General features: G+C 37.9%; 5 protein-coding genes across 5 annotated transcripts; 1 reads left to right on the top strand and 4 right to left on the bottom strand.

Annotated features, from left to right (window-relative positions):
* Positions 1 to 1,542: 1,542 nt before the first annotated feature.
* LOC109158855 lies at positions 1,543 to 5,003 on the bottom strand. The gene is made up of 3 exons (XM_019306746.1): positions 4,921 to 5,003; positions 2,533 to 2,891; positions 1,543 to 2,422 (listed from the first exon to the last, which is right to left on the bottom strand). The coding sequence occupies exons 2-3, from the start codon at positions 2,716 to 2,718 to the stop codon at positions 1,793 to 1,795; spliced, it is 816 nt and encodes a 271-aa protein (XP_019162291.1). The 5' UTR covers positions 2,719 to 2,891; positions 4,921 to 5,003; the 3' UTR covers positions 1,543 to 1,792.
* LOC109158726 lies at positions 2,818 to 3,660 on the bottom strand. The gene is made up of 3 exons (XM_019306625.1): positions 3,288 to 3,660; positions 2,968 to 3,193; positions 2,818 to 2,891 (listed from the first exon to the last, which is right to left on the bottom strand). The coding sequence occupies exons 1-3, from the start codon at positions 3,615 to 3,617 to the stop codon at positions 2,818 to 2,820; spliced, it is 630 nt and encodes a 209-aa protein (XP_019162170.1). The 5' UTR covers positions 3,618 to 3,660.
* Positions 5,004 to 7,839: 2,836 nt separating the features above from the next.
* Positions 7,840 to 11,201, top strand: LOC109159258 (vacuolar protein 8-like). Its single transcript, XM_019307351.1, has 2 exons — positions 7,840 to 9,886; positions 10,754 to 11,201. The coding sequence occupies exon 1, from the start codon at positions 8,150 to 8,152 to the stop codon at positions 9,854 to 9,856; it is 1,707 nt and encodes a 568-aa protein (XP_019162896.1). The 5' UTR covers positions 7,840 to 8,149; the 3' UTR covers positions 9,857 to 9,886; positions 10,754 to 11,201.
* Positions 11,202 to 18,516: 7,315 nt separating this feature from the next.
* Positions 18,517 to 21,092, bottom strand: LOC109158708 (clathrin coat assembly protein AP180-like). Its single transcript, XM_019306606.1, has one exon. It carries the CDS (start codon positions 20,861 to 20,863, stop codon positions 18,644 to 18,646), a length of 2,220 nt encoding a protein of 739 aa, XP_019162151.1. The 5' UTR covers positions 20,864 to 21,092; the 3' UTR covers positions 18,517 to 18,643.
* Positions 21,093 to 23,847: 2,755 nt separating this feature from the next.
* Positions 23,848 to 26,666, bottom strand: LOC109159323 (glucan endo-1,3-beta-glucosidase 12-like). The gene is made up of 2 exons (XM_019307453.1): positions 25,158 to 26,666; positions 23,848 to 24,234 (listed from the first exon to the last, which is right to left on the bottom strand). The coding sequence occupies exons 1-2, from the start codon at positions 26,533 to 26,535 to the stop codon at positions 24,200 to 24,202; spliced, it is 1,413 nt and encodes a 470-aa protein (XP_019162998.1). The 5' UTR covers positions 26,536 to 26,666; the 3' UTR covers positions 23,848 to 24,199.
* Between the last annotated feature and the right edge of the window lie 220 nt (positions 26,667 to 26,886).

Below are 26,886 nucleotides of genomic sequence, written 5' to 3'. Positions count from 1 at the left end.
TAAAAATAGTTAATAATCAAATCGGTAATTTCGCTATAGTCAATAGACCATTTATGTAATTAACTCTCAACAATGCTAAAGGAAATACTAGTGCACTTTGTGTTTTTGGTTAGAAAATTATGTATAGTATTTGTTAGATAATTAGTTTGGTAATCATAACATTTTAAATTTGACTTTTCGTGGGAGTTGTTTAATTGTATTTTTTTGGCAACGCTAAAAGTTAAAGGAATGTTATAATTTTGGGACGACATAGCCAAGCATGCCCTATGTGCACTTGGGTCTTGCACCCACTACATTTGTGCGTATTGCTCAGTTGCTTATGTGACACGTGTCTTTTTTTTTTTTGTTAGATTGTACTTCTTAACAACACTAAAGTCAAAAGAATGTTATAACTTCGGAGCAACATAGCCAAACACGACTTTCGACTCGTGCGCTTGGCACTTGTGCCCACTATCTTTGTATGTATTGCTCGCTTGCTTAAGTGATTTTTTTTTTTTTTTTTGGTTAGCTTGTGTTTATTTGAACTGTATTCTTACTAGCAAGACCCCGCATAGCCAACTTATATATTATAATTTTAACCATTTATAATAACTAAATGACTTATATACAATAGATTACATAGTCAAGCTTGAATGATAAGTCACACCAAAAATTAGCGTTACTCTGTATAAATAATAACTCAAATACTATGAATTGTTATATTTAATTAGTGGGAGACTATGATACTTCTTTAAAATTTCAATTCATATAACAGAGGAAAAGAAAGTCCTCTGAGTAGTTTTAGATGTCTAAAGCCTAAGGGGCCGTTTGGTTCACGGAATGTCAGATTACCTTAGAGAATGTTAGATTGCTGTGAATGTTAGATTACTGTGTTTGATAAAAACAGGGTTATGTAATATAAACCTGTTTGGTTGATGAATTATTGATTAGGTTATAATGGTTGATTTACCATAATACCCTCCTATTGCAAATTACCTTACAAACAAGAAAATGTGCCAAATTGATTTGATGATACTAGAGTAGAAACAACTTATTCAAATTGCATTGATGATGAAATAATTGACAAAAATGTTTGCATTTCTCACAAGTCACAAATACTGCATTAAAATTTTTGAAAAGAGAATATGAAATAAAATTAAAAAACACAGCTAAGCTTCATGCAACAAGTACATTAAATCAAAGAAAGAAATCTACAATTTAAGCAAAAGCAAAACTGATCATATATATATATATATATATATATATATATATATATATATATATATATATATATATATATATATATATATATAAAAACTGATTTGCCTTGTTTCGACTGGTCAATATCATTCTGAGGAAGTGCAAATAATATGGCATCTGGAGCACCACCCTCCCATATGAGATGCAAATGCTCAAACCGAGAAGCACATGTGAATATATGTTCCCATGCATCCTCTAAGTAATTTTCATCCTCATCTGCAATTGTTATTATTGCCTGTTTAAAACAAAACTATCACTAAACCCAAAAAACACATATTCCCATTAACAGCTAAATACCATTTTTATAGTAGGGATGAGTTTCAAAAGATGGACTCATATAGTCCCATGTTTTCTATACATATATTGCTACCAATGCTAAACCAAAAATATAATTGGCAGCCCTGTTTTTCAGTCACAAAACAAGCCTAACTTCCAACCATTTACATTAGATAATATCAACATTCTAATGGTAGCCAATTCCCAAAAATAACAATGCCACCATCAAAGTCATGCATCGAGTCAAAAAAACCCCAAACAACCTTCATCGTACTTCTTATGCATTGTTTCCACCATGAAAGTCAAAGCTTGGTGTGTATGGACTAACCTCATACAACTGCTTCATTACATAATCCCTCCTGAACTCATTAGGCAAAGCAAAGAAGGTATCAATCTTGTGTGCATCCTTTAAAATATGCTCACCATCTTCTATGACTTCTTGCCTTGAAAATCCAGGTAGTTTGATGATTTCTTCAAATATCTTCATCTTTCTATCTGTGTTCTCAGCTTCTTTCTTAAAGTAGGTTGCTATGTCTTTGATTTGCTCATTAGCTTCCTTGTAAGCACCTACATACTCATGCATCTCAGCTACTAAGTCATTCAATCCATCTTCACTTCTAGACCTTTTCCTGTTACTAGCTTGTTTTTTGCCTTGATTGATTTTAGTAGATGGGCAAACAGATGACTCAGTTTGATCAACTTCTTTTTCTCCTCTTTCCTCCTCCCATTCCTCATGATTACCATCAGTAAGATCAACTTCATCATCTTTTTCTTTCTCTATTTCCTCCACTGCATCCGCTGGAGTTTCTGCAGCAGTTCCTGTTGCATAATCACTTCCCCAAACATGCATCAAGCTATCAAGGTGAGGAAATTCTTTGTTTCTTAAACCAGCTGCAGTAGGGTGACTCTAAAATAAAATAAAAAGGAAAGATAAATTAGTTAACAGCAATTGTACCACATTTCTCAATGTAAGCAATTTTAGGTAAGCAAATTAAAATGATTTAGATTTCACTTAACTTTAACCCATTCATCAAAGACATCTTTGCTGACAGTAACACATTTCTCAACATCATTCCAGCCGAATCCACTACCTTTGTTAAGCATCTCTTGAATGGCAAGGAAATGCTTCCTCAATAGCTTATACCTAGATTCAATGTGGGGGGTTGCCTTGATATTTGTTCCTGGACACCTTAGATGTAGCATCTTTTCCAAGCGCAACAAATATCCCGTCTTGAATCCATTTTCTCCCTTTAACGTGGGGTCATTTGCTATTTCAACAAGGCAATCGACTAGTGCTGCATCTTATTGTTTTGTCCATTGTCTCTTAGTTGTAGAGTTCCTTTTTCTTATTGCAGTATTTTTCCCTTCCATTACCACTGTGAAAATAAAACCAAACAATAACAACAAATCGAATTAAAATCTTATGATATTTATATTTTTAAAAATTATTACCTTGAGGAACCTTTAAACCATTCCTTCTACTAATAGCATCCCTCAAAATTCTACCATCTGCTGCAGATCCTTCCCAACCTGGCAATACATAGATGAATTGCATATCTGGTGTGCAAGCACCTAAGACATTTGTAGCAATTTCACCTTTTCTGGTTCGATACCTAGGTCTGTCAACTGTTTCAACATTCACTTTTATAAAGGTTCCATCTAATGCACCCAAGCAACCCTAAATCCCAACGAAATATAAACATTTGTTAATAAATGATTTAGTTATAATTAGATAATAAATTTACTCTTTTTTTAAAAGAGTATAGGAGTACCTTAAACCACTTCCACCTCTCATCGGTTGAATTATCTGGTATCGGTTCTGGTTTTCTAAGCAACATGTTGTGTAGTCTCAAAATAGAATTCAAAACAGCATGAAATTGTCTACTAATAATCTCACCAGATCTAGCTGTTTGACGTTTAAGTACTCTGTTCTTTATATTATGTGCAACTATATGAAGAAAAGAAATCACCATCTCATCGATTGTTGCATTCCTACTATCTTTCAAGTTACCATGAGTCCTTAGCAAATCACATAATTTAGCTAAAGCTCTCCTATCCATTCTACAATTATCAACACATTGCACATCACTTTCAAAGACCATCTTTTGTAAATTCAAAGATCTAATATTATGTCTAGATGCTGTTTGATCGATGTCATAGTTATCCTAAACTTTCTTCGTCTAAGTACTAATGTCATAGCAAGAAACATAAGCATATTAAACATGCTTTCCATGATCCTTATGCGCAAAATAAGGACAACAGCTTGCAATCTCATCTTTTGCCTTAATGGCAACCGAGCCATATCACCCACCCTATAAGAATGAAATGTGTAACAAATTAAACTAATATTTAGTTGCTGTAAATAATTTCATTAAAAAAATCAAATAATTTCATTATTGTAAGTTCATTACCGTGCAACATATAGTTGGAAGAAAATCAAATACAAATAATAACTTCAACTAATATCAATACAGAATTTAAACATATAAATGGCAGCAAGCAGACAACTTAAAAACCATTGAAATATTTCTAGTAAATCACCCTCAATTTTTTTATATATTAACCCCCAAGTAAATCACAAATTTAATAGTAAAATCAATTGAAACTTTAGGCACAAAGTTGGAGAAATAATTTGATGCGTAAGAGCACAAAATAGAGAATTCAATGGGAAAAGTAAGAACATTGTTTTTAACCTAAGAAAAAAAGTTCAATTTCTGGGAATAACTTCACTGCTTTTTTTTTTTTTTTATATTTATGTCAGCATGCTTTCATATAGAAATTGAACATATAAATGGCAACAAGCAAGAGTGTATTACTATATAGAATTATATAGCATTGTATCTTGAATATTGATTTTGACCATCACATTTTGATACAATTGTATCCCTACATAACTATGCATACTAGTTCTTCTATAGCTTTTCTCCTCCTATTTTCTATACTTATTTTTCTATACTTATTAAGTGATGTAGGGCAGTAATTGAATTTTCATTTTAGATTCCTAAAAATGTGTCCTTCTTCTTTCTCCCATGTGCTACTTCTTATTCTGCCGTAGAACAAACAAAAAACCTCGTCGGAGAAAATTTACCTACAACTATAGAGAAACCTGCAAAACAATTGTTTGGACATGCTAGACTCAACCAAGCCAGATAAAAATGGTCGTCCTGGACTCAATCACAATTAGATAGGCCGACTCAACCAATGAAAGATAAACCCAAAAAAAAAAAAAAAAAAAAACACGAACAGTGCAAGAAGACGAATGAAAAAGATGATAACTAAACACAAATATAAATACAAGATTCCAATAGAAATCAAATGAAGAAATTGAAAATTGAAGAAAGCCTCTCCCTCAGGCAAATTTATGAAGAAATAAGAAACAAAAGATGAAAGAGATGTGAGTATTACCTGTGAGATTGAGAAAATCGGAACCCTAAATTGAGACTTGGAGAATATGAAGAGTGCGAGTTGTCTGCGTTTCTGGCTTTTTGCAAGGGAATCTAGAATTAAAAACTGAAAATTGATTTGTTGATGGATCTAGAAATGAAAATGAAAGGTGATTACTCTGGTTCGTAGACTGAAATCCCGTAGAAGAAAGATGAAGACAAAGTCGCTGAGACAGAGTGGAGCGTGGAGGGTGCGATGATGTTGAGGGCAAACAATGTAAAATGGCCAAGGGAATCCAAGATAACCTAAGATTTACAAGGGAATCACATTCCCTCATAAAAAGAAAAAAATCTGACGTGGAGGTGATGTTAGATTCCAAGGGAATGTGGTATAACCTCAACCAAACAAAGGCATGTTATATAACTAACCTAATATAACCCTGGTTATCTAATATAACCCCAACCAACTTATTGTTATCACACATACCAACTAATAGAGTATGGAATTTTATTATATTATTTTTCATGAAATTGAAATTTCATTTATTATATATTGTATTGTTTCTCGTGAATCAAATGAGTTAATGTTAAATTTATAATTCGATCAATTAGTACACATCGTAGCAAAAAATACAAATAAAAAAAGTGAGAAATAAGGTAAATATAATATTACTTGAGGATTTGAGGTTAAAATGCAAAGTGTATTAAATCTTGTGTACAATTTTAACAATAACAATATTACTTGATTTTATTTTATTTTATAAAGGTTAGGTTAAAATATTTTTTTGACTCTGTATGGGCTATGCACTTATATGCCTTTATTGAGAGGTGGGCTGCATGACTTGCATCCAGTCACCGTTCACGGTTCACAAGCCCAACCTCCCACCATAAATATTAATGGATATCATAAATATTTATATAAACCATTGTATATCTTTATTTTTAATTTTAATAATATAAATTTATGAAATAATAAAACTTTACAGTACTACATTGCTTGGTGTTACATAACTATATAACATGTAAATAAAGAAATACGATAGATAAGTAGTACGGAGTATTAAATAAAAAGTTCGTGTCATGTATTTAGGTTTGATGGCAAAAATTAGAGGCAAAATGGTCAAATATGTAATTGAATTTTACCCGAAAGTGTAATTAAGCTCATGAACTTTAAAAATATGCAATTAAATGTTTGAACTTATCATTTAGATGTATTTAATAAACTCAATAGTTAGTTATTCACCTGGAATAATCAATCATTAAGATTCCATCAACAATTCCGGTGAACGACGTTCGCTATTGAAGAAGAAGGCTACCATTCGGTCGCTTCTCTAGCGAAGGCGACCACCAATCATTTTTGTTGTTGTTTGAATTGTGGCGATTTAGCGGCAGTCAACAAAGGTTAACGGTGGTCCATGGCGGTGAACAACAGTAAAGTTATAAGTATCTCTCTTATTTTAAGTTTTATAAAATTTTTATGACGTTTTAAGAATTCTATCAAATATTGAGTGAAAATATTTATCATAGTAACAATTTAAGGACGAAAAATCCTATGCAAATAATTTAAAATCTAAATAAGTTATCAGGCCATATATCACTGAACACAAATATCATCTTTCCAAATGTTTTTAACTTGAGTGACAATAGAAATTCGCAGTCACTATTCAAGGAAACTTATAATATTGTAGTTATTAAGTTAACAACCTGATCAACTTGACTGATGATATTAATTTTAGGGAAAAGGGTCAAATAGACCCTTGAACTTTATCTAGAAAGTCAATTAGGCCCTCAAACTTTTTAAAGTTGCAATTAGGTACACAAACATATTAATTTAGTTCATCAAGCCCCAAATTACCTGTTAATGACCTGCAATACCAAGTCACTGAAATTCCGGCGATTGTCCGGCAATAAAAATGAACGGAAAATAACCGTTGAAATAAAAATGGACAGAAAATAGCCATCTCCCAGTTCAACCGCCACAAATCCTAAGGGGGGCGTCGTTAGATGACCACTCGGGCGACCTCCTGGACAATGCCATCAAGCCAATGGACTGCTATAACGAGGAAGAGAAGCCTCCGGAGAGGAAAAAGACGAATCACCGTCCAACGTGAAGGATCTTGAGACACAAAACGACGACCGTAGGAACAAAGAAGCGGCATCGTTGGCAGAGCAAGAGAGCGGCGATTTGGAGAGTACTAGTAGTAGGATTAGTAGTATTAAGAAACCAAAAATAGAAGACATGGCAGTGGAGAAGCCAAGCAGGAGCGTGAAAGGGACGGCGGAGACGACGCAGTTGCATAGGAATACGAGCAAGAGAAACTGGAGACTCAGACGGCTGCCGCGGCCGCCGAGGAGAGCTCCATTGCTCAAAACACAGAATCCGAGCAAACAACACCAAATGACAAGGGAGATCTACCAAGCAATTATAATCACCAGCATGAAACTAAAAAAAAAAAAAAAAAAAAAAAAAGTAAGATTCAAGATCCACGAACTGACAGCCAAAATGGTCGCTTTTCCGTCTCCGTCGAGAGACGCCTTGTTTTCCGTTGATTTTTATTTCGGCGGTCGTTTTCCGTTCATTTTTATTGCCGGACAATCGTCGGAATTTCAGTAACCTGGTATTACAGGTTACTAACAGGTAATTGGGGCTTGATGAATTAAATTAATATGTTTATATACCTAATTGCTACTTTAAAAAGTTTGAGGGTCTAATTGACTTTCTAGGTAAATTTGAGGGCCTATTTGATCGTTTTCCCTTAATTTTAAGAAGGGTACTTCTTGCTTTTTAGAAATACAAATTTTATATGATAACGACCTATAAAAAAATGAGTTTTAAAAAAGTATTATTATATCAAGTCGAAAAAGTATTATTATATCAAGTCGGGCCAAATTTATATTTAAAATTTACAAATATAAATAATTTATTTATTTTTTTTTCTAATATAAAATTGTGAGAGTACATCCATCTGTTTTTAAAGTTGAATAAAATTCGGTTGGCTTTACCGGTTAATGCTCACCGCTATCTAACGATCTCTTGATATCATTTCCCAGTTTTCACCGCTTTTTGTATCGGTTCCAAGTTCCCAAGCCGTCGTTGCCGGGCCATTTTCCCTCTTTACCTTTCACTCTACGCAATCTCTTCTTGCTTAACCGATCTCCATAGCCAAGAGCTTCGTCTTTCTTTTATGGAGATTGATTGTTGAAGAGCTTGAGGAATAGTCTGTGATTGTTCGGTAAGAAAAGAAGAGCAAATGCAGCACTCCGGCACCGAGCAGTCGCCGTCTCCGGCGGAAACCCTTGACCGAATCAACGTCCTTCTTTCGCAACTGCTGCCGTCTTCTCTGTCGATTAAGTCGTTCACCTCGCGCTGGCAGGTTCTCCGGTCGAAGCTCGGTAGTATAAAGTCACTTCTCAGTGAAATCTCCGAGTCGCCGCACTGGTCTGACAATGCGCTCCTCCCTACGCTTCTTCCTGACCTGCTTTCGACTCTCCTCCGGGTGGATACGCTCTGCCGCCAGTGCGGAGATCCTTCTTTTACTCCCGGCAAGCTTCTGATGCAGTCCGACCTCGACATGGCCTCCGGCTGGCTCTCCAAGCAGATTAACCACCTTGACCTCCTCTGCCGCTCCGGCGTCCTCCGGCAGTCCACGGCTATTGTCCTTTCACACCCTACCTCCACCTCCACCAAAGAGGATTTAATCCTCTTCATCAGAGACCTCTTCACGCGCCTCCAGATCGGCGGCGTCGAGTTTAAGAAGAAGGCCTTGGAGTCGCTCGTTCAGCTTCTCGCTGAGGACGAGAAATCGGCGGGGCTCGTGGGTAAAGAAGGGCATGTCGGCTACTTAATCAATCTTCTGGACCTTAACGCGGATCCCGCAACTCGCGAGCTGGCTGTTCTGGCCGTGTCGATGCTTGTTTCGACTAGCGATCAGGCGAGGAAGTGCGTGTTTGAAGAGGGCGGGCTGGGGCCGCTACTGAGGGTAATCGAGTCCGGTTCGGTCACCGTCAAGGAAAGAGCCGCCATGGCTGTGGAATGCATCACGACTGATCCCGAAAATGCCTGGGCAATCTCTGCCTATGGAGGTGTCCCTGTCCTAGTTGAACTCTGTAAATCCGGGTCCGCTTCAGCTCAAATTCATGGTGTCGGGGCAATTCGAAACGTATCAGTCAACGAAGATGTTCGGATTGCATTAGCAGATGAAGGGGCTATTCCTGTTCTAGTGCAATTACTGGTATCAGGCAAGGCCTCAGCCCAAGAAAAGGCGGCAAACTGCATAGCAATACTAGCTTCTTCCGGCAAATATTACCGTGATTTGTTACTTAAGGAAAAGGGGTTGCAGAGGTTGCTTCAGTTGCTACATGAATCTGGCAGCTCTGATACATTAGAGCATGTTTTGAGGGCAATTCATTCGCTTTCTACCTGTGAGTTAACTTCAAAACATCTTTCATCATCCACCACTTTTATTATCCAGTTAGCAGAGATTATAAAGCATGGAAACACGATGATACAGTACATTTCTGCTTCATTGCTCGCGAATTTATCCATAAGTGAGAGTGATAAGAGGGCAATTGCCCCGTGTATGGGTGCTTTGGTGAAGTTAATGGAGTCTGCAAAGCCTGATGGGCTGCAGGAGGTGGCAGCAAATGCCTTGGTTTCCTTGTTGACTGTGAAGTCCAATCGTAAGGACTTGGTGAGGGATGAGAAGAGTGTAATGAAGCTTTCCCAGATGCTGGATCCAAAGAACGATTTGGTTTCAAAGAAGTTCCCGGTGGCAGTGGTGGTGGCAATCATGGCTGGAGGGAGCAAGGGCTGCCGCAAGCTGCTTGTGGCAGCTGGAGTTAATGGACATTTGCAAACTCTGACAGAGATGGAGGTTGTTGGGGCCAAAAAGGCCTTGCAGAGACTCTCCATGAGTCGGCTGAAGAGCATACTCACCCGGACATGGAGGAGTGAATGATAATAATGCATCTAACAACCACCATTGAAGGTAATTAATTCTTTATATAATGATATTTTCATTAGAAATTACTGTTACATTCCAGCTGCTGAGTTCTTCCCGATCAAAACAAACAAACAAATAGTTCTTCTTTTATGATTCTATAGCCTGTTTCTTCAAACGTTTAGTGAGATGCCATCCTTGTTATTTTCTCCTCTAACCTTGAAAACAATAAGATGATGTTTTAGTTTTCGTTTCCTTTGAACCAGCTGTTATTAACACAATAACTTGTCTTTAAGAAGCAAAAATTACATAAAAGGAGTGTATTTCATCTATAATTTTAAGGAGCATGAGATAATTAGTTCTATGTGTTGTTGCAATGATGCAGTTACTAGTAATGGAATTTGCTGAGGGCAATCTTAAGTATCCAAATGCTACCTTGTTAGACTAATAGAAGAGTGACAACTCTTCCAATCCGTTCATATTAAGTAAAGTAGGGCAGTCCATTATTTATATATCTATAACTAAACTACCCTTAAAGTTGAAGGCTGTGTCCTAAAAAGGTACCATATCTATCTTTCTGAAGAAGTCTTGAAGATTAATGCTTATAATTTGGTCAAGATTTTGCATAGGATGCATGACTTTAGAGTCCTACTTTAACTCAACTTTTTTTTGGAAAAGTTACTGTTAAGCAAAACTGTAACTACCAACCATGGTATAGATTGATAACTCATGATCTTAACATACCTTTTTGTTAGGTATAGTATTGATTGATTAACTGACAAAATTACACATGATGCGCATTACAGTTTGTACTCATTTCATTCAATGTTTTCCCTTTCTTTTTTGCTTTTGGTTTCATATTTTTTACAGAACTCTTCTCTCCTAACATTAGTGTTACCACGGTATTATGTGCAGGGGTTCATTTGGATTTCCTAACTCTCTACTAGGAAACCACCACTTTTCCTGCACAAGCAGATGAAATACACACTTGGTATACACTAAATTTTACCTTATACAGTACTATATTATAAAATTAGAAAAATAATTTTAAAAAATTAATTTATTCTAAATCACATGATAATGGCATGGATGCGGTTTTTAGGGAGTATCCTTGTTTATTTTCTTTTTTACCTTTATTACTTTATTATGTAATGTTTAAATTATTAAATTATGTGAAGCGTGTAAGTGAGTGATGCTGGGGTTTTCCCCCACTTTTAATTCTCTAGTCTTGTTTGATAATGTACATCCACTGTTGCTTTCTTTCTAATGTAATAACCAAGCTCTAATTAGATGTGTGCAACTCTCTTCTAAAATCTCTCTCTTTTTGTCTATATTGTGGTGAAATATATGCTTATACCTCTAATGCACATTCATCTAGTCATATTATTATTCTATTTCTAGCCAATTTCTGGTGACGACTTTCAAATGATTGTGTTTGATTTTTATATTATATAATATAATAATGGCTAGGCTGAAGGGGTAGCATAGCAGCCTCCAAGAATCTAAAATATTAAAGGCCCAGTTGGCTCTTTGTTGGTTTTTCTTTAGATACCAAACTAGTGTTAGCTGGTAACAGGAATTGATTCCAATGATTAGAGGAGAATTGAGCACTATTGAGTACTGACTATAACACACTGTTATCAGCAATTTAGCTAATGGTGGGTGGGGTCCTTCTTCAGTCTGTCATTCATAATTGGAAGCAGTTTCCATGTGCTGAGCTCCACCTTGAGGTAAGCTAGGGCATAAGCTTTAATATCAAGCTGAAGGTCTTCACTTTAATGAATGTCTTATTCGTGGAGATGTCAATCATGTCTTTTGCACCGGTACAACCAGGTATGTTTTTGGAGTTGAACCAGATACTATAAACTCGTGTTCCCACAGTATCCGGTACAACTCCATAAACATACATAGTTGTATTCACAAGAGGCACCAGTGTTGATCGACACCTTAAAATTGGTTTGACTTATTTATGGAGATGTCAATTACCAGGTATGTTTTTGGAGTTGAACCGGATACTATAAACTCCTGTTCCCACAGTATCCGGTACAACTCCAAAAACATACATAGTTGTATTCGCAAGAGGCACCCGTGCTGATCGACACCTTAAAGTTGTTTTGGGCTTATGTTGAACCCTAATCAACACCTTAAAATTGTTTTGGTCTTGCGATGAACCATAGGATGAGTTGTGAACATGATTGTTATGAAGTTGATATTTGGGGATGGAAGGAAATGGTGAGAATCTGGAAAGATGAAAAGTAAAAAAGTGAAGAGGAAGCAGCAGGGGTGGGGGGAAGGATGATGTTGGGAAGCAAAGGACAGTAGAAATAAAGTTAATAGGGTAGGGGGCCTAGTTTGGTGCTGGTGAGGGTGCGTTTATAGCGACATCACATGCTGCGAAAGGTTGTTAGGTTAGATATATGTATTTGGTGGGTCGTATATTATGTGGTTAGATTGTACATAAAGTGGTAGGTCTTATTTCATTCTCCTCTCCGGGTCACAATACCACTTCACATGCCTCCCTGTTTATGTCTCATTGACACTAGTCTACGCTAGAATTGAGAATATGTCCAAGAAGCAAGAATTATGTATATGAACAAATTGTGTCATCATACATTTGGGTCAAATCAATATTAAAAATCTAACTACTAAATGATGGTGTGCACTGGATAAATTAAACTAAACCAACCCTTTGGGGATTTCATCGAGATGACATATAGGGATAAACTAGACCTCATGAGACAGGTTTAATTGAGAAGGTGTTGGGCGTCGGTCGAGTTGGTTGAGTTCAATCTTTGCTCGATTCGAGACGTGGTGTTGTGACATATAATAGAGGGATGTAGTTAAATGGTTAATGTCCACTTATTTATCACCGATCAGTTTTAAATAGGATTTGACAACTAGATAGCCCAAGAACTCTGTACTTAAAAGCGTACTTAATTTACAATAGTCACATGATAGGTAGTGCATTGCTGATATCCATTAGAAGGTGTTGACAAAAATCGAACACTTCCAACCCACTCTGCCACCCCCTCCTACCCCATCTCTCTTTCTTTATAGTGAATGAAGGTGATGGTGGTAAAGAGAGGAAAAAGGGAGGAACTTTTGGGGGTGTGCATGCAATAGCAAGCTGTAAAGTTGCATAGGCTATGGTGAGTAGTCATGATTCTTCTCAGAATGGTTTCCCCACCTGTGCTCCCACCCTCCCTTCCCGCTAAAACTTGCAGGGTAAGAATGACAATTTTGTTGACTTGCAACTTTTATGGGGTAAAAAGCTAGCTTACTAGGCTAACTTCAAATTCAAGAATGAACATAAATTCCTGCTCACATTTGCTGCCCGGAATCTTCTTTTCAAGCATGCCCAGAATCACAGCAAACTGGCACCACTTGGCATTTTGGAAAAATGTTCCATTTCTTTTCTTTTTTTTTTTTTGGGTATATTAGGCAGGGAAACCCTTCCACAATTACTACTCAAAAATTTACATCAAGTAAATCACACAAAATAAGTAAACTGTACAAAAAAAAAAAAAAAATCATATCTTGTGCAGCGGGCTTAATTGAGAGAATGTTAATAAAAATTAAACTCGTAATTATTTAAGCACAAGAATTATGTTCTCTTCATTTGATCACTTTTTTCGAACCTGCATTATTCATTTATTCCTTGTGGATGTTGGGATGACAGATGGATACAAGATTACAAGGCGACTTTTTTTAATGTTTTTTTTTTTTCTCTAAATCAAACATAATATCGTTAGTCTACATACATACTCACATGCTCTGTCTTTCATTCTATTCTATTCAATTCAACTATATCTTCTAATCTTCCATAATCTCTACTTACACTCATCCTTATCCTTTCATTCAAACTAGACTAGTTTGACTAATTAAAATGTGGAAATGCAGCATTATATTTAGCACCATATCTACATTTATATCACTTTAACAGATGTGCAGCTCATCATACAAAGAATTCAGTATATATATATTTTTGGGTTCAATCCTTATGCTGCAATTATCGAAACACCTTTTCAAAATTACATCCAATAGCACATAGCTCTAAAGAAAGTTACTTCAATGATCTTAGCTTCCAATTTGTAAAACAGTTTGGGAATCAAGTTGCCTTTAGCATTGCTAGAATGCTAAGGAAGTTGTTTATGTGCCAAGCTGTACGGAATGGCTTACCATTCCACCAACTTCATTGTAAACGTTTTAAATTATGATATAATGAATTAGTTTCTTTCTTGAAATTATATCTAATAGCACATAAGCTCTAAATTTTTGAATTTATTGTCAAATATTGGAGGGTTATAATAACAAACATTTATAAACAAAATATGTAGCTTTAAAATAGATAATGTCACAATTTTATGCAATTAAGTCCCTAAACAATAAAAAATTATGCAATTCAACCTAAAGTGAGATGTGGTACCAGTTGTTCGATGGATGACAAAAAAATTTTAAATAAATAAATAAATAAAGAACCTCATTTGCATGGAGACGAGGACCAATTCTTTGTTTCCGGTAAATTTTTTTTTTTTTTTTAACCAAGACTACGTATCACTTCACTTTAAGTTTATAACATCACCACTAGTTAAACGTTAATTGGACGACCACTTAAGCTACTTCAACAGGACACCACTTGAACTACTCTAGCGGAATTATTCTTTTATTGTGATATTAATATGCATGTTAGACAAAAAAAAAAAAAAAAAAAAAAAAAAAAAAAAAAAAAAAAAAAAAACCAAGGTAAACCCCCACCAAAAAATAAATAAATACGGAGTAAATAAATCGTAATATGGTGAAATTTAGGAAAGATTTTTGTAGTTTTTGTGAACCCCAAGCCCGTTGCCACAGACAGCTACATTAATGAGATTATATATGTATTCCTCTAGAAGAGATTATTTTTCTTGGTGCTTGCAAGGCTGTCGCCATCTCACACTCTCACAGTACCCAAAATATGGTCCATTGGTTCATTTAATTCATCCATTATCAATGAAAGTTAAGAGACAGACACTCATTTTCTTGGAACCTCAAGCCCTTCAACTAATATTTATATCATGCACTTTCTTTTTGAGATACTCATAAATTTTCTTCTTTATAAAGATTGAATCCCCTATCCAAATGACCTCCCATATCCCTAGGGCTGTTAACGAACCGAACATAAACGAGCGGAGGTTGTTCGTGTTCGTTTGTTAAGGAATTTGGAGTGTTCGTGTTCGTGTTCGTTTGTTAAGGTTTTTGAAAATCCTGTTCGTGTTCGTTTATTAAGCGTTCGTTAGTGTTTGTTAACGTTCGCGAACACGTTCACGAACGTGTTCGTTAACGTTAACGAACATGTTCGCGAACGTATTTGTTAACGTTCGTGAACGCATTTGCAAACGTGTTCGTTAACGTTAGCAAACACGTTCACAAACATGTTCATTAACAAACACATTTATGAACGTATTTATTTACATTCATGAACACTTAATAAACAAACACATGCACATGTTCATGATCACAATTCGTTCGTGAACAATAAATAATCTACGTTCACGAACAATTATCAAACAAACAATACAACTACATAACTAATATAATATAATATATATGTTTGTGAACATGTTCGTGAACATTATTAAACGAACACAAACGAGTTTGTTCACGAACATTATTAAACGAACATAAACAAGCTTGTTCACGAACACAAATGAGCTTGTTCACGATCTCTTAGAAAACGAGCTTACAACTGTTCAAGCTCTGTTCGTTTATTAACCGAGTTCTAAATTTTGTTTGTTAATGTTCGTTTACCTTAACAAACGAACATAAACGAACGCTTACCGAACACGAACACGAGTAGTTTGCCGAAAGCTCTGTTCGCTAACACCCCTACATATCCCGAGTAATGAAACATCTGGAACGATGGAAGTTTGAATATATGACCATTCATTTAGAATAGTAATTGATATATTGTCAGATTACATGATAGTTGGTTATCATGCATTTTAATTTAGGATCCGTTTGAAAAGCAGAAGAATAACTTACAGAAAATGTTTTCTGGAAAATGACTCATTTTCCAAAAAAATATTTTCGTGTTTGGCTACACAACAGAAAACTATTTTTGTGTGTTTGGTTCATTTTTGGAAAAAATGAATAGATTTGTATACTTAAACATTTCAAATATTTAATTTATAATATAAAAATATTTTTAATAATATTAAAAATAATATTATTTATCAAATATTTAAAAAAAAAAAAAAAAAACACTTGTTTCCATCGAAAACCTTGTTCCGAGTGTTGCAAAAAATGACTTTCACCAAATTTTGACATAAGTCGTTTTCTGCCAAAATGACTTGATTTTGCCCAGTCAATGGAAAAATATTTTCCGTTGACTGGATTTTTCAATTACATCCAAACACTAGAAATCCGAAAAACGATTTCCAAAAATCATTTTATGGGTTTCCAAATACAGCCTTAGTGCCAAGTGATGGGGTGTGTACCCCGTTGGCTCGGGGCCCAAGAAGAAATTAGATCAAGCCCAAGAAGAAGAAGAGAAGCCCAAGAGGAAAATGGAGTAAGCCCAAAAGAGATACGCAGGAGTCGGCTTGGCCCAGGAGTCGGCGCGGGTGTGGAATCGGCACGGGTAGAAGGTCGGCTTAAAACTAGCCGTTAGCCCCTATTAAACTCCTAATTATCTACCCTTAAAGTTCTATTTACTACCCTATTAATCTACCCCACAATTCCTAACCTCCCACTTATTACCCAATTATTATTATTATCTTTAACCCCCTAATTATCACCCATCAATACCCCACTAATGGTCCAACAGACACTTTTGGGATGGGCTAGCTATAAGAAGGAGAAGAAGAGCACAAGGATGGGGATTCCATTCATTCATCTACATATGGGAGGACTCTCCCAAGTACTATTCTCCCACTCACTATTCTTTCTCCTCAAAGAGACATATCATTCATTCATACATACAAGCACTCTTCCGACACCACTCTCCCAAGAGAAGGCAATTCACATACACAACAAGAAGACTATCAAGAAGACTCCATTCTACCACAAAGAAGCATACCTCATCTCTATATACAAAGTATAGCTCTTTCACTACACAATATTTTCATACTACATGTACAAAATAGCTCTACAATATGTACAAAGACACCTACAAAATGCATAGTGGAGTTAGACTCGGCACCGCCCAAAAAGGTTCGTGGTTTTCCTTTCGGTTTCCACGTACAAAAAACATTGAGTTATATTTGTTCTACTTATTTTTCTATAAGCCGCACGTGAAAGGTGAATCCACCGACCAAGGTTGTGTTGGACCTCCCTGGGCCCAAAAACCCAAAAACCAACACCAGGCACCTTGTACTCAGATGGCATGTAGTGACTTCTCCCATGTTGGAGGTCATGAGATCGAGCCTCAGTGGATGCGTTGTTGACTCTGTGTGCTTCATTGGGTTGAAAAAATATATTTGAACAGATACTACAATGTAATTGAGTTAGTAGCATTAAAAAAGCAAAAGATGCATCCAAGACCTTGGTATAATTGATGAAATTTTTTATTTAAAACTTACTTGCAACAGCAAAGTAAGAGTTCAATTCCAACCACAGACATTTAAAGTTTGGATTTGGATTTGATTCGTTGTGTATAAAAATGAGTTAATACCCAAAATCGTCCTCAACTATAGTGGTTTTTCTCAATTTCGTCCTAAACGACTTTGGTGACCTAATATCGTCCCAGACTTTTGTATTTCGCTCAATTTAGTCCCTCATTTGTTATTCTGTCCATTTGGTGTTAAATAAATAGACAATTCCGTAATTTTAATATTGGCATCTCTTTACTCATAGACATGTGAACTGCGATTTTTTTTTTTTTTTACAAATTACTCCTAAAACTGCGAATATAAAATTTGATTTGCATGTCCGGGAGTAATTCTGGGTGTAATTCGTACAAGAAAGATGAATTTCGCACTTCACAAGTTGAAAGTAAAGAGAGATCAATATTGACATTACTGAATTGTCCCTTTATTTAACACCAATTTGACGGAATAACAAATGGAGGACTAAATTGAGCGAAACACAAAAGTCTAGGACGATATTAGGTCACCAAAGTCGTTTAGGACGAAATTGAGAAAAACCACTATAGTCGAGGACGATTTTGGGTATTAACTCATATAAAAATGTACAATTCAGTATTAAATCTCAAAATTAAATTGACTCATTTACCTTCTCATAAGCCCGTAAACGAGTTCTTGGAACCTCAAGCCCTTCAACTACTATTGCAATATAATTCACCCACACAAAGCCTTCCTACAAGGTTATTGGGCTTACACTGGACAATTCAGTTTGGAATGTGCAGCAAAAGGCCCAATCACATGCAAATTAAATTCCTTTATGGCCCAGAGCAACTACAAGCCTAGCTCAGAGATTTTTGGATCCCATGGTTCATTGTATTCAATCAATAATTCAACCTTCAGGTAACCCAGCCAGAATAACTAAGAAACAAATTTATAACCACAATATCATGAAATTGGTTGAGTTTATAGCTACTTAGCTTGTAAGCTAGTTGTGCTACACAAAACCATGGATTTTGAGAATATTTTGTTCAATTAACTGTAATGAATTATAAATATTTATACTGAAATAATAATGTGATAGTTTTGGCTTCAAAAATGTTGATTAAACAAAACAGCTAGTCCTGCACTGCTAGCTAATCATCATAACCCAAAAAGAAATTTAAAAAACAAAAAACAAAAAGTAAACACGAATCATATCATATAAATATATATATACTGTATATGTTATGTTAGTATGTTTAGTTTAGGACATATGCTTTGCAATGATCTTGTTTTGGTTCTGCAACCAAAGTTGTTGTTCTTGCACCATGTTCTGCGTACTCATGTTTGAACTACTAAACATTTGGTCGTCGATCAGTGACGCCAAAGGGTCCATCTCCTTCTGCATCTGCATCTGCATTGTTGCTGTTTCCGCTAGGGATGCCTGAAATGTTGGACTTTGCGCCGGCGCCGGCGCCGGAGAGAAGTCATTATGCAATGCCCTAGATGTTGGACTTTGTGCCGGAAATGTCGGAGTTTGGAAGGTAGGCGCCGGAGAATAGGCACTATGCATTGCCGACGATTCCTGGCTTTGTGCAGAGAAGACCGGAGTTGCATGGAAGGTAGGCGCCGGAGAAAATTCGTCGTTTTGCAATGTCGAAGTTGCATGGAAGGTAGGCGGTGATGAAAAATCGGTATTATGTCCGGCGGTTGCGGGTGGACTTGGTGCAGAAAACGTCGGTGCGATGGATTGATTTTGCGATGAAGTTTCCGGCGTGGCTGGGAATGTCGTCGGAGCCACGGAAAACATGTCCAGAGGTGCTGTGGTCGTCGGAAATTCTTCTTGAAGAAAAGGATTATAGTGACGATGAGGAGGAGGTGCCGACATTGGTTGGCCAACTTGGCTTTGATTGTACAACGCGTCTAACGATGATGAGTCTAGACTTTTATTAGCCGGCGGTAATGGCAAGGAAACCGGATCAAACAAGCTTTCGAAATCAAATTTCGACGGTGGTGTCGCCGCCGCCTCTTGCGGCGGTGTTTCGAATAACACAAGGTCCCAGCCGGCGGCGGCTGCATCATTATTTAGTTCAAACTCGGCAAAATTGTTTGTAGTTGCGGCTTTGGAAGAACTAGGCGGCGTCGCCGCCTCTTCTCCGTCTCCGTATTCGTCGTCTCCGTTCCAATCGTCCAATGATAAAAGATCGGCGAATGAATTTGAAGCCGGCAATGACTTCGCCGATCCCGATTCACTCAGCATGTAGTTATCGTCTCTTTCTGAACACGTCTCCAAGTCATTAATGGCAGGGTTTTTCCCGGTGGTTAGAGTAGCGCTGAGAAGATCATCTACCCCGATTTCCGACCCGGTTTCCGAGGATCCGTCAGTTGCAACGGAAAATTCGGATTGTCCGCCATAGCTACCGCGCCTCGAGCTACGAGAAGCGCAGATTTGATCGTATAGTGCGTCGAAGCTATTGTGGCGTGTGCGGTGGGGAGTGGTCGGTGAAGGGAGGAGAAGAAACGAGGGGTGATTGTTAGGCGACTTTGCGTGGACCGGAAACGACGATTGATCTTTGAGGAACTCCTGTAGGGTTTCAATCAGCTCCTCGGAGAATTTCTGAATGCTTGGATACTCCGGCGATCTCCCGACTCCCATGCTCTTACAGAGATCATAATATTCCGATAGCTCCTCGTACTGTTTCGCCGCTCTCATGCAGGTTTGGAAGGCAACCACGCCGGATTGGTGCTCTAAGTGGAAGAAATTATCGAGGATGAGAGAAAGTCCGTCGGAGATATCTTTGTACAGATCGAAACTCTCTTCCACCACCGCGTAGAGCGCGATTTGCACGAGGCGGTCAGTCTTCGCCGCCCCCGTCGGCCTGGTGGCCATCGCCCTCTCCAACAACCGTTGCCAGTGCCCGATCCGGTCCAGCAACATCACCGGTTTCATTTCCCGGACCGGCTCGTCGGGGCGCCGGGTCAGGTGAGCCGCGTTGTGCGTGAACCGCCGCTGCAGCTTCCCGGTGAGGAAGCAATCCAAACGCTCGTCCAAGTAGAGCGCGAACGTCCGGACGAAGGCGGTGAAATCCCAGGGGCTGGAATTGGAGTCGTCTCGGAAGCTGGAGAGGTTGAGGATCTTGGCGCCGCGTTTCATGGCGTGCAGGACTTCCCGCGGGAAATAAGGATCGCCGTCCTGGAAAATCCGGAGCACCAGGACCAGAGACTTCAAGGTCACGATCCAGTTCCGCGTCCGCCCAATCCGCTTGCTAATGGCGCGGGCGCAGGCGGCGGCGTACGCCTTGTCGGAGGACACCAGCTGGAGGACCTCCTGGACGTAGCGGTCCTCCATGGGGAGATCGTCATGGGTGGTGGCTTTGAGGACGGCGACCTCGAGGTTGGAGGAGTTGTTGCTGGCGACCTTGGCGATGCCGATGCTGGTTTGGTCCTTCACTGCCCCGATAGCCTTCTTCAACTTGCTGGGCATTATGTGTTTGTGAAAATGTCTGAATGAATTTGAGGGTTGGTTTGCATGTTATTTTGTTGTGAAATTTGCTTTTGTCGTTGATTATGTAGAATGAGAGAGAAGCCTAGAGTTACGCCCCTCGCTCTGAGAATGTTGTTAGTTTGAAATTGTAGCGTACCATCAGATCAGAACATGAGACTAGGATGTTTTTCTTCTAATCTCAGGTTTCGCATTAAACACGCAAATTCAATACTACCGTCTACCGCACATTAAGCTTTTCTTCTTCTTTTAAAGCACGTTGGTTCCCGGAATAAAAAGAATAAAAATTATATTCTATTGTTTGGTTGAGTGAAAAAAATATACTTTAGAAATGTTATTGCAATAATTATTTATTTAAAAATTTAAAATTAACCAAATTGGTTAGACTAATGATTTATGGCTTATTTTGCTATTTGATTTGCATTCTTTATACCTAAAAGGGAAACTCTATAATATATAATTATGTATATAGTATTGCACCCGCATTGACAACTCAACTGATCACATAGGTGAAAGTTTGAAAGAATGACTATGGATTAAGTCTCACTAGCGGCAGTTCAACTTGTTCTATCGGATCGGGGTGTGAGGGGCCTTTAAAGAAATGAAGAATGTATATAATATTGCAAACACAATCCCATTTTCCAATTTGAGACAAATGTTCCTCATAAGTCTTTTTAGTTTCATTTTTCCAAAACTCAGGTTTGTACACTTTGAGAATTAATTTTTTATTTACTTATTATTTGTTTTGAGTGAATAATATATCGAATTAAACTTATCATTTGGAAGAACTCAAATAATCATTTTACATGTCACTTTTAACTAATTAATTTTCTAAAAAGTTCGACTCTTAGCGAGATCTGCCTATTATCCTTCTTGATTTTAGTCGGCCAATTATGAACAACCTAGGTTGGTTTACTTCGATGTGGTCCTTTTGCTGCCTAGAGTCATAATACAAGTTTTCTTAGTTTGAGCAAGTTAGTTATGAATAATCTAAGACTTTAGGAGACTAGAATAATTTATTGTGATCTTTTGTCCGCTAAAATCAGAATATGAAGTTTACTCGATGCAGACCTTCACATAAATAATATAAGTTTTCCTCATAACTTAAGAATGAGCCATAAAAGATGAAATTTCTGGCCCAAAAGGCCCTAAAACTTAGCCGGACAAGATTGTGGACGCAAATTATGCTGTGCAACCGAATGCACCTTGCAAGGTGCATACGGTTGCAAAACGGTGCCGTTTTGGTTAAAAAAACGCGCGTCCCACTTAAAGAAGAAATCAGGTTCGATTCCCGACAATAGCATTTTTATATATCCAGAAATTCATAACTATATAACCACAATTTCATAACTATATATCCACAATTTCATAACTATATATCCACAGTGAATGAATGAAGTAAAAATCCACAATGAATGAATGAATGAAGTAAAAATCCACAATGAATGAACTAAATATCCACAATATATGATTGAACTAAATATCCACAATGAATGAACTAAATATCCATAAATTCATAACTATATAACCACAATTTCATAACTATATATCCACAATAATGCTATTGCTGAGAGTCGAACCTGATTTTTTTTTTTAAAGTGGGACGCGCGTTTTTAATCAAAACGACGTCGTTTTGAACCGTATGCACCATGCGCATGGTACATTCGGTTGCACAGCATAACTATTGCATTGTGGAATTGGGACACTTAAAAATTAAGTCTGATGAACTTTAAAAATTCACCTGAGGTCCAGTGTGTAGAACATCACACAAATCTCTGTGATTAGTCAATTATGTAGAGACAGTAGCAGAACATAAGTCAGAACCGACTCCAATGAGTACGTTTGGCGAAAGCGAAATGGACAACAATCTCATAAACAGATGAATGACGCAATTTTATATACAGTAGCGACCATGTGAGCTGGTGAGCAGAAGCAGAAGATGATAGACAGATAGATGATCATATGGGGGAAGAAGGGGCAAGGAGTCCCACACTCCCACACTCAAATTTCCACTACACCATTCAATTTCCTAAGAAAAAAATTAATTTCTTATAGATCAGATCTACATTGCAACATGTGGTGGTTGGTTCACCCTCTTTACTTTAACCACTACATCCTCCTTTCTTTATACCTCATCTCTCTCTCTCTCTCTTTGTGGGGTTGTAGTACATGTATCCTTTATTGTGGTAGGAGTAATAATTTTCCACTTTTTTTAAATTAGAAATCATAACATGTAAGATCTAGATTAAAATGTCCTACATTAATCATTTCAACCATTATTCTGAATATAAATAAACATAGATGATTAGATATGATGTCTGTATGATATAAATACCAATACAAGTCTGACAAGTCAAGCATCAAAGCATGAAGCTTAGTAATGCTAAATACCTTGTGGTTCAACTTTATAAATCTGATCACAAGTTTGATTTTCAACTTGAAAAAAATTCCTAATTAGTATGAAATAGTACCTAAAATAAGATTTACTTGGCTCTGCAGAGTTAGTTCAGTTAATTCGACTGATTAGTTTAAAGTTTTGCTACAAGAATAGTGGTTAATATTGGTTTTGGATGACATCATATAATTCAAAGACATGTTAAGTCGGAGAGTTGCCCGCATGGACAGCTCAATTGATCACAAAGGTGAAATTTCAACTTTTTGGGAACAATGTTAGGCCAAAGAGTTGGAAAGTTGGACATGGTCCATATGGATAATGGATACCCATTGCACAGTACATATTCCCTCTATATCTCCAAACAAAGGCAAGTACTAAAGGTTGTGCAGTGAAGGATCCTATGGAACTTTTGAACCCTTTTGGTACTCTTAAATTTGCCTTTAGAAAGTCCTCAAAATGTTAAATTGTGGAAAGAGATTCTTAAAAACTAATATAACGCAAATTCTTTTACCCTGTAAAATATACACAACCTAAACCAAACAAGTACGAAAAAACAGAAAGACATGAGAGATAATTTTGAAGTGGTACTATATTATTCCCATTAGCTTTCATCAACTGAATGCACTACAGAGATTAATCAACATTATAAGCTGTAAGTAGTACTAGCAGTAGACAATGAAAAGGGAAAAGAAATTACAGAGTACTATGTAACAACTTAATACACATTACATTAGTTTTCCCCCCCACAATCACAAAAATGAATTCACTAAACCCAACAGTAACTATGGTGATTCCTGGATAGATAAGCGCAGTAATTTCCATAGACACTCTAGTAGTAGCATCTATGCACTACACTTCATTCAAAATCCAATAAAGTTTTGGACTTTTTGGTCATCAAAGTCTGCTATGGCCTATGGGGGTGTTCAATCTTCAGTGGGTAATTCACAGTTCCCAAATTCTGAAAAGACAAAAAGCAAAATTACCAAGGAATTAGAAAAAGAAGAATGAAATCAAGCTATGACCCTATGAACAGACCAAAAAGCAACCCACCCAATTAGATTATTAATTTGATAATCACTAAATTATAAGTTTTAACCTCTAATTTTATTGATCTTCTTTATTTTGAGCCGATCATCTATAAATAACTTAAGATAATTACTTTATGTAACAAATTCTAAATCGAAGGCATAAATATCCAGGCACAAAAACAATACTACTAATTAAGAGTTTCACTATATGGATTCTCAAATTTTACTTATTAAATTTTACTTTCTGATGTGGTGGGTGCGGCTACTTTTATCAAGTCTTAATGGTTGAGCATATAACCATTAATGTGCAATTCAACTATCAGCTTAACCTTCTAGTTGAAATGGAGCACATGCTTCAATTTGATATTAGAATTCAAAAAAGAGACCTCAAAAAGTAATCAAACTTTTAGTTGAGATAGAGCACACGTTTTCATTATAATAAAAATATATGCATCAAGATTTTGTGTATAAAAATAAAAATTATGAGTTAAAAATGAAAATTCATATAGTATTTTTCATTTTTCACTAATTAATGGGGACAAACTGAGCATGTCTCCGTCAATCACGTGCTACCCAATCACCTAATTGGCTGGTTGCCTACAGTCCACCCACTTTCCATACTTGTGTGGCCCATGAAGCCATTTGATTCCCGCGCACGTTAGCTAGAGCGCCGTTTTACCCCGTAAAATACGCCGATATAAACTGGCGTGGGATATCGGGATATCCCAGAAATTTATGTTTCTGACTAAAGTCAACAATTAAGCTAATTTAGGCATAATTAAGTTCAGGGTTAAAACAAAATTTACTGTGGTAAGGTAAAACGAGGGGATTAAGAAGGAATCAGAGTGCATACTAGGTTGTTGCATGACAACGTAGGCGGCCCCGCCGAAGTAGCACGTGCCGCCGGCACGCCCCTTCCTCTGATAGTAACTGTTGAAAGCGAACGAAGCGTGCGCCTCTAGAGTGTTAGGATTGTAGCACGTGGATCCCGGCTGGATCGAACGGCAGTCCGCCCCGCCCTCACCGCAAGCGTAGTCTAGACCCGCCTGCAGCCTTTCTTTTCCCGCTTCCCCGTTCGCCACGCACCACGTCTGTCCTGAAACGTTTCCCGATGCGTTACCCTTTCCCCGCTTTGAAATCCTCTGATTTCCGGCGACCGGCGGCCGGACTTCCCGGTAGGTCTTCAGACCTTCCGTTGTGAACGGAATGTCGTAGACTTTCCGTTGGTCGGGGTAGAATAGTCCGAAGTTTCTCTCCGAGGTTGGGCCGAATTTCTTGTTCTCGTTGAAGAGGGCGAAAAGGTACACCGTGAGGTCCTCGTTGGGTCTCAGTGGGGTCCCGCCGCCGGTGAGGATTCTCCGGACCATGTTGCCGTTGTACGCCGCTGCATTTTCTATACTGGCGCCGAGCTCGTTGGAATCTCCTTTGGATGGCCATCCGGTTTCGGTGACGACCAATTTGATGTCGTCGTACTTCAACGCCGTCATGGCCGCGAAAACGGCGTCAATTTGGGCGTCGAAGAGGTTGAAGTAACGGAGGCCGTTTCCGGCGTCTACGACGCCGGGATTCTCCCTGAAGAGCGCGTAATCGAGCGGGATGACGTCGGAGTTCGACTCGTAGGCGAAGAACGGGTAACAGTTCACCATCATGTACGACCCGGTTTGACGGAGGAAGTCCAGCAAGGGTTTCATCACGGATTCAACAAACTCCGGCCGAAACGACCCGGCTGAGGAGGGGTACGAGTTATGCAACGCACTGAGCGCGATTGGGGATGAAACCTTAATATCTCCATGGAGATTGAACTTGACAAGAGCTTCGTGGATGTTTTTCATGGCGGGGATAAGAAACCGGGTCGTATTATGCGGGTCAACAAACACCTCATTCCCGACGGCGATGGCCTCGATCCTGGTATCCGGGTGGTGGGCGGCGACATTACGCTGGACCCAGGCGTACGCAAACGACTCCCGTTTAGCCGCATTGTAGAGCTGCTCGTTGGGGAGGTTGACGGTGAGCTTTATACCGGATCCGGAAAACGCCTTGAGAACAGCCGGGTCGGTGTCGTAAACCTTGACCCGATCCAACCCCTGCGACTTAAGAAGCTCCACCACCTTCACAGCCGACGGCAGGTTGTTAGCAACCCTGCCGTAGTTCACTCCTATCGAGCCACCGTCTGCAAAAGTAACGGCGGAAACGGAAATGAGGAGGAGAGGGAGGAAGGAGAAGTACTCCATGCGCGCTCTGGTTCTACAGACACAGAAGCAGAGCACGAAAAAGAGAGAGAATTACAGAGCAGAAATAGTGGGAGAAGGGAGTGAAGTTAATAAATGGAGTAGTGTACCGGGACTTAGGTTGTGGTGGAGAAATATCACTTCAACCCTTCTTAATATTAAAGTTTAGTATTGAGTAAATACCTAAAATGGTCCCTCGACTATAGCTAAATTCATAAATTGGTCCTCAATTTTCAATTTCAACCAATTAAGTCCTTAACTTTGTTATTTTAACACAATTTGGTCCTCTGTCTATTTGACCGTTTGTTGACTGTGATTTTTGAAGATATATGTGTAATTTCATGGTCCATCGTC

The sequence above is a fragment of the Ipomoea nil genome, unplaced genomic scaffold (genome assembly GCF_001879475.1).
Source record: "Ipomoea nil cultivar Tokyo-kokei standard unplaced genomic scaffold, Asagao_1.1 scaffold2826, whole genome shotgun sequence".
NCBI classification, from domain to species: domain Eukaryota; kingdom Viridiplantae; phylum Streptophyta; class Magnoliopsida; order Solanales; family Convolvulaceae; genus Ipomoea; species Ipomoea nil.
Note: the sequence above shows the minus strand (reverse complement) of the source record. Positions and strands in the feature narration are given on the sequence as shown.

Coding starts and splice junctions, on each gene's coding strand:
- LOC109158708 (XM_019306606.1), bottom strand. CDS start 20,863: ATGCCCAGCAAGTTGAAGAAGGCTATCGGGGCAGTGAAGGACCAAACC.
- LOC109159323 (XM_019307453.1), bottom strand. CDS start 26,535: ATGGAGTACTTCTCCTTCCTCCCTCTCCTCCTCATTTCCGTTTCCGCC. Junction 24,235..25,157: donor CGTTGTCATGCAACAACCTA/GTATGCACTCTG, acceptor TTGTCTTTTCAG/AATTTGGGAACTGTGAATTA.
- LOC109158726 (XM_019306625.1), bottom strand. CDS start 3,617: ATGGTCTTTGAAAGTGATGTGCAATGTGTTGATAATTGTAGAATGGAT. Junction 3,194..3,287: donor AGAGGTGGAAGTGGTTTAAG/GTACTCCTATAC, acceptor GTTGGGATTTAG/GGTTGCTTGGGTGCATTAGA. Junction 2,892..2,967: donor TGGTTTAAAGGTTCCTCAAG/GTAATAATTTTT, acceptor TTATTTTCACAG/TGGTAATGGAAGGGAAAAAT.
- LOC109158855 (XM_019306746.1), bottom strand. CDS start 2,718: ATGCTACATCTAAGGTGTCCAGGAACAAATATCAAGGCAACCCCCCAC. Junction 2,423..2,532: donor TCTTTGATGAATGGGTTAAA/GTTAAGTGAAAT, acceptor ATTTTATTTTAG/AGTCACCCTACTGCAGCTGG.
- LOC109159258 (XM_019307351.1), top strand. CDS start 8,150: ATGCAGCACTCCGGCACCGAGCAGTCGCCGTCTCCGGCGGAAACCCTT.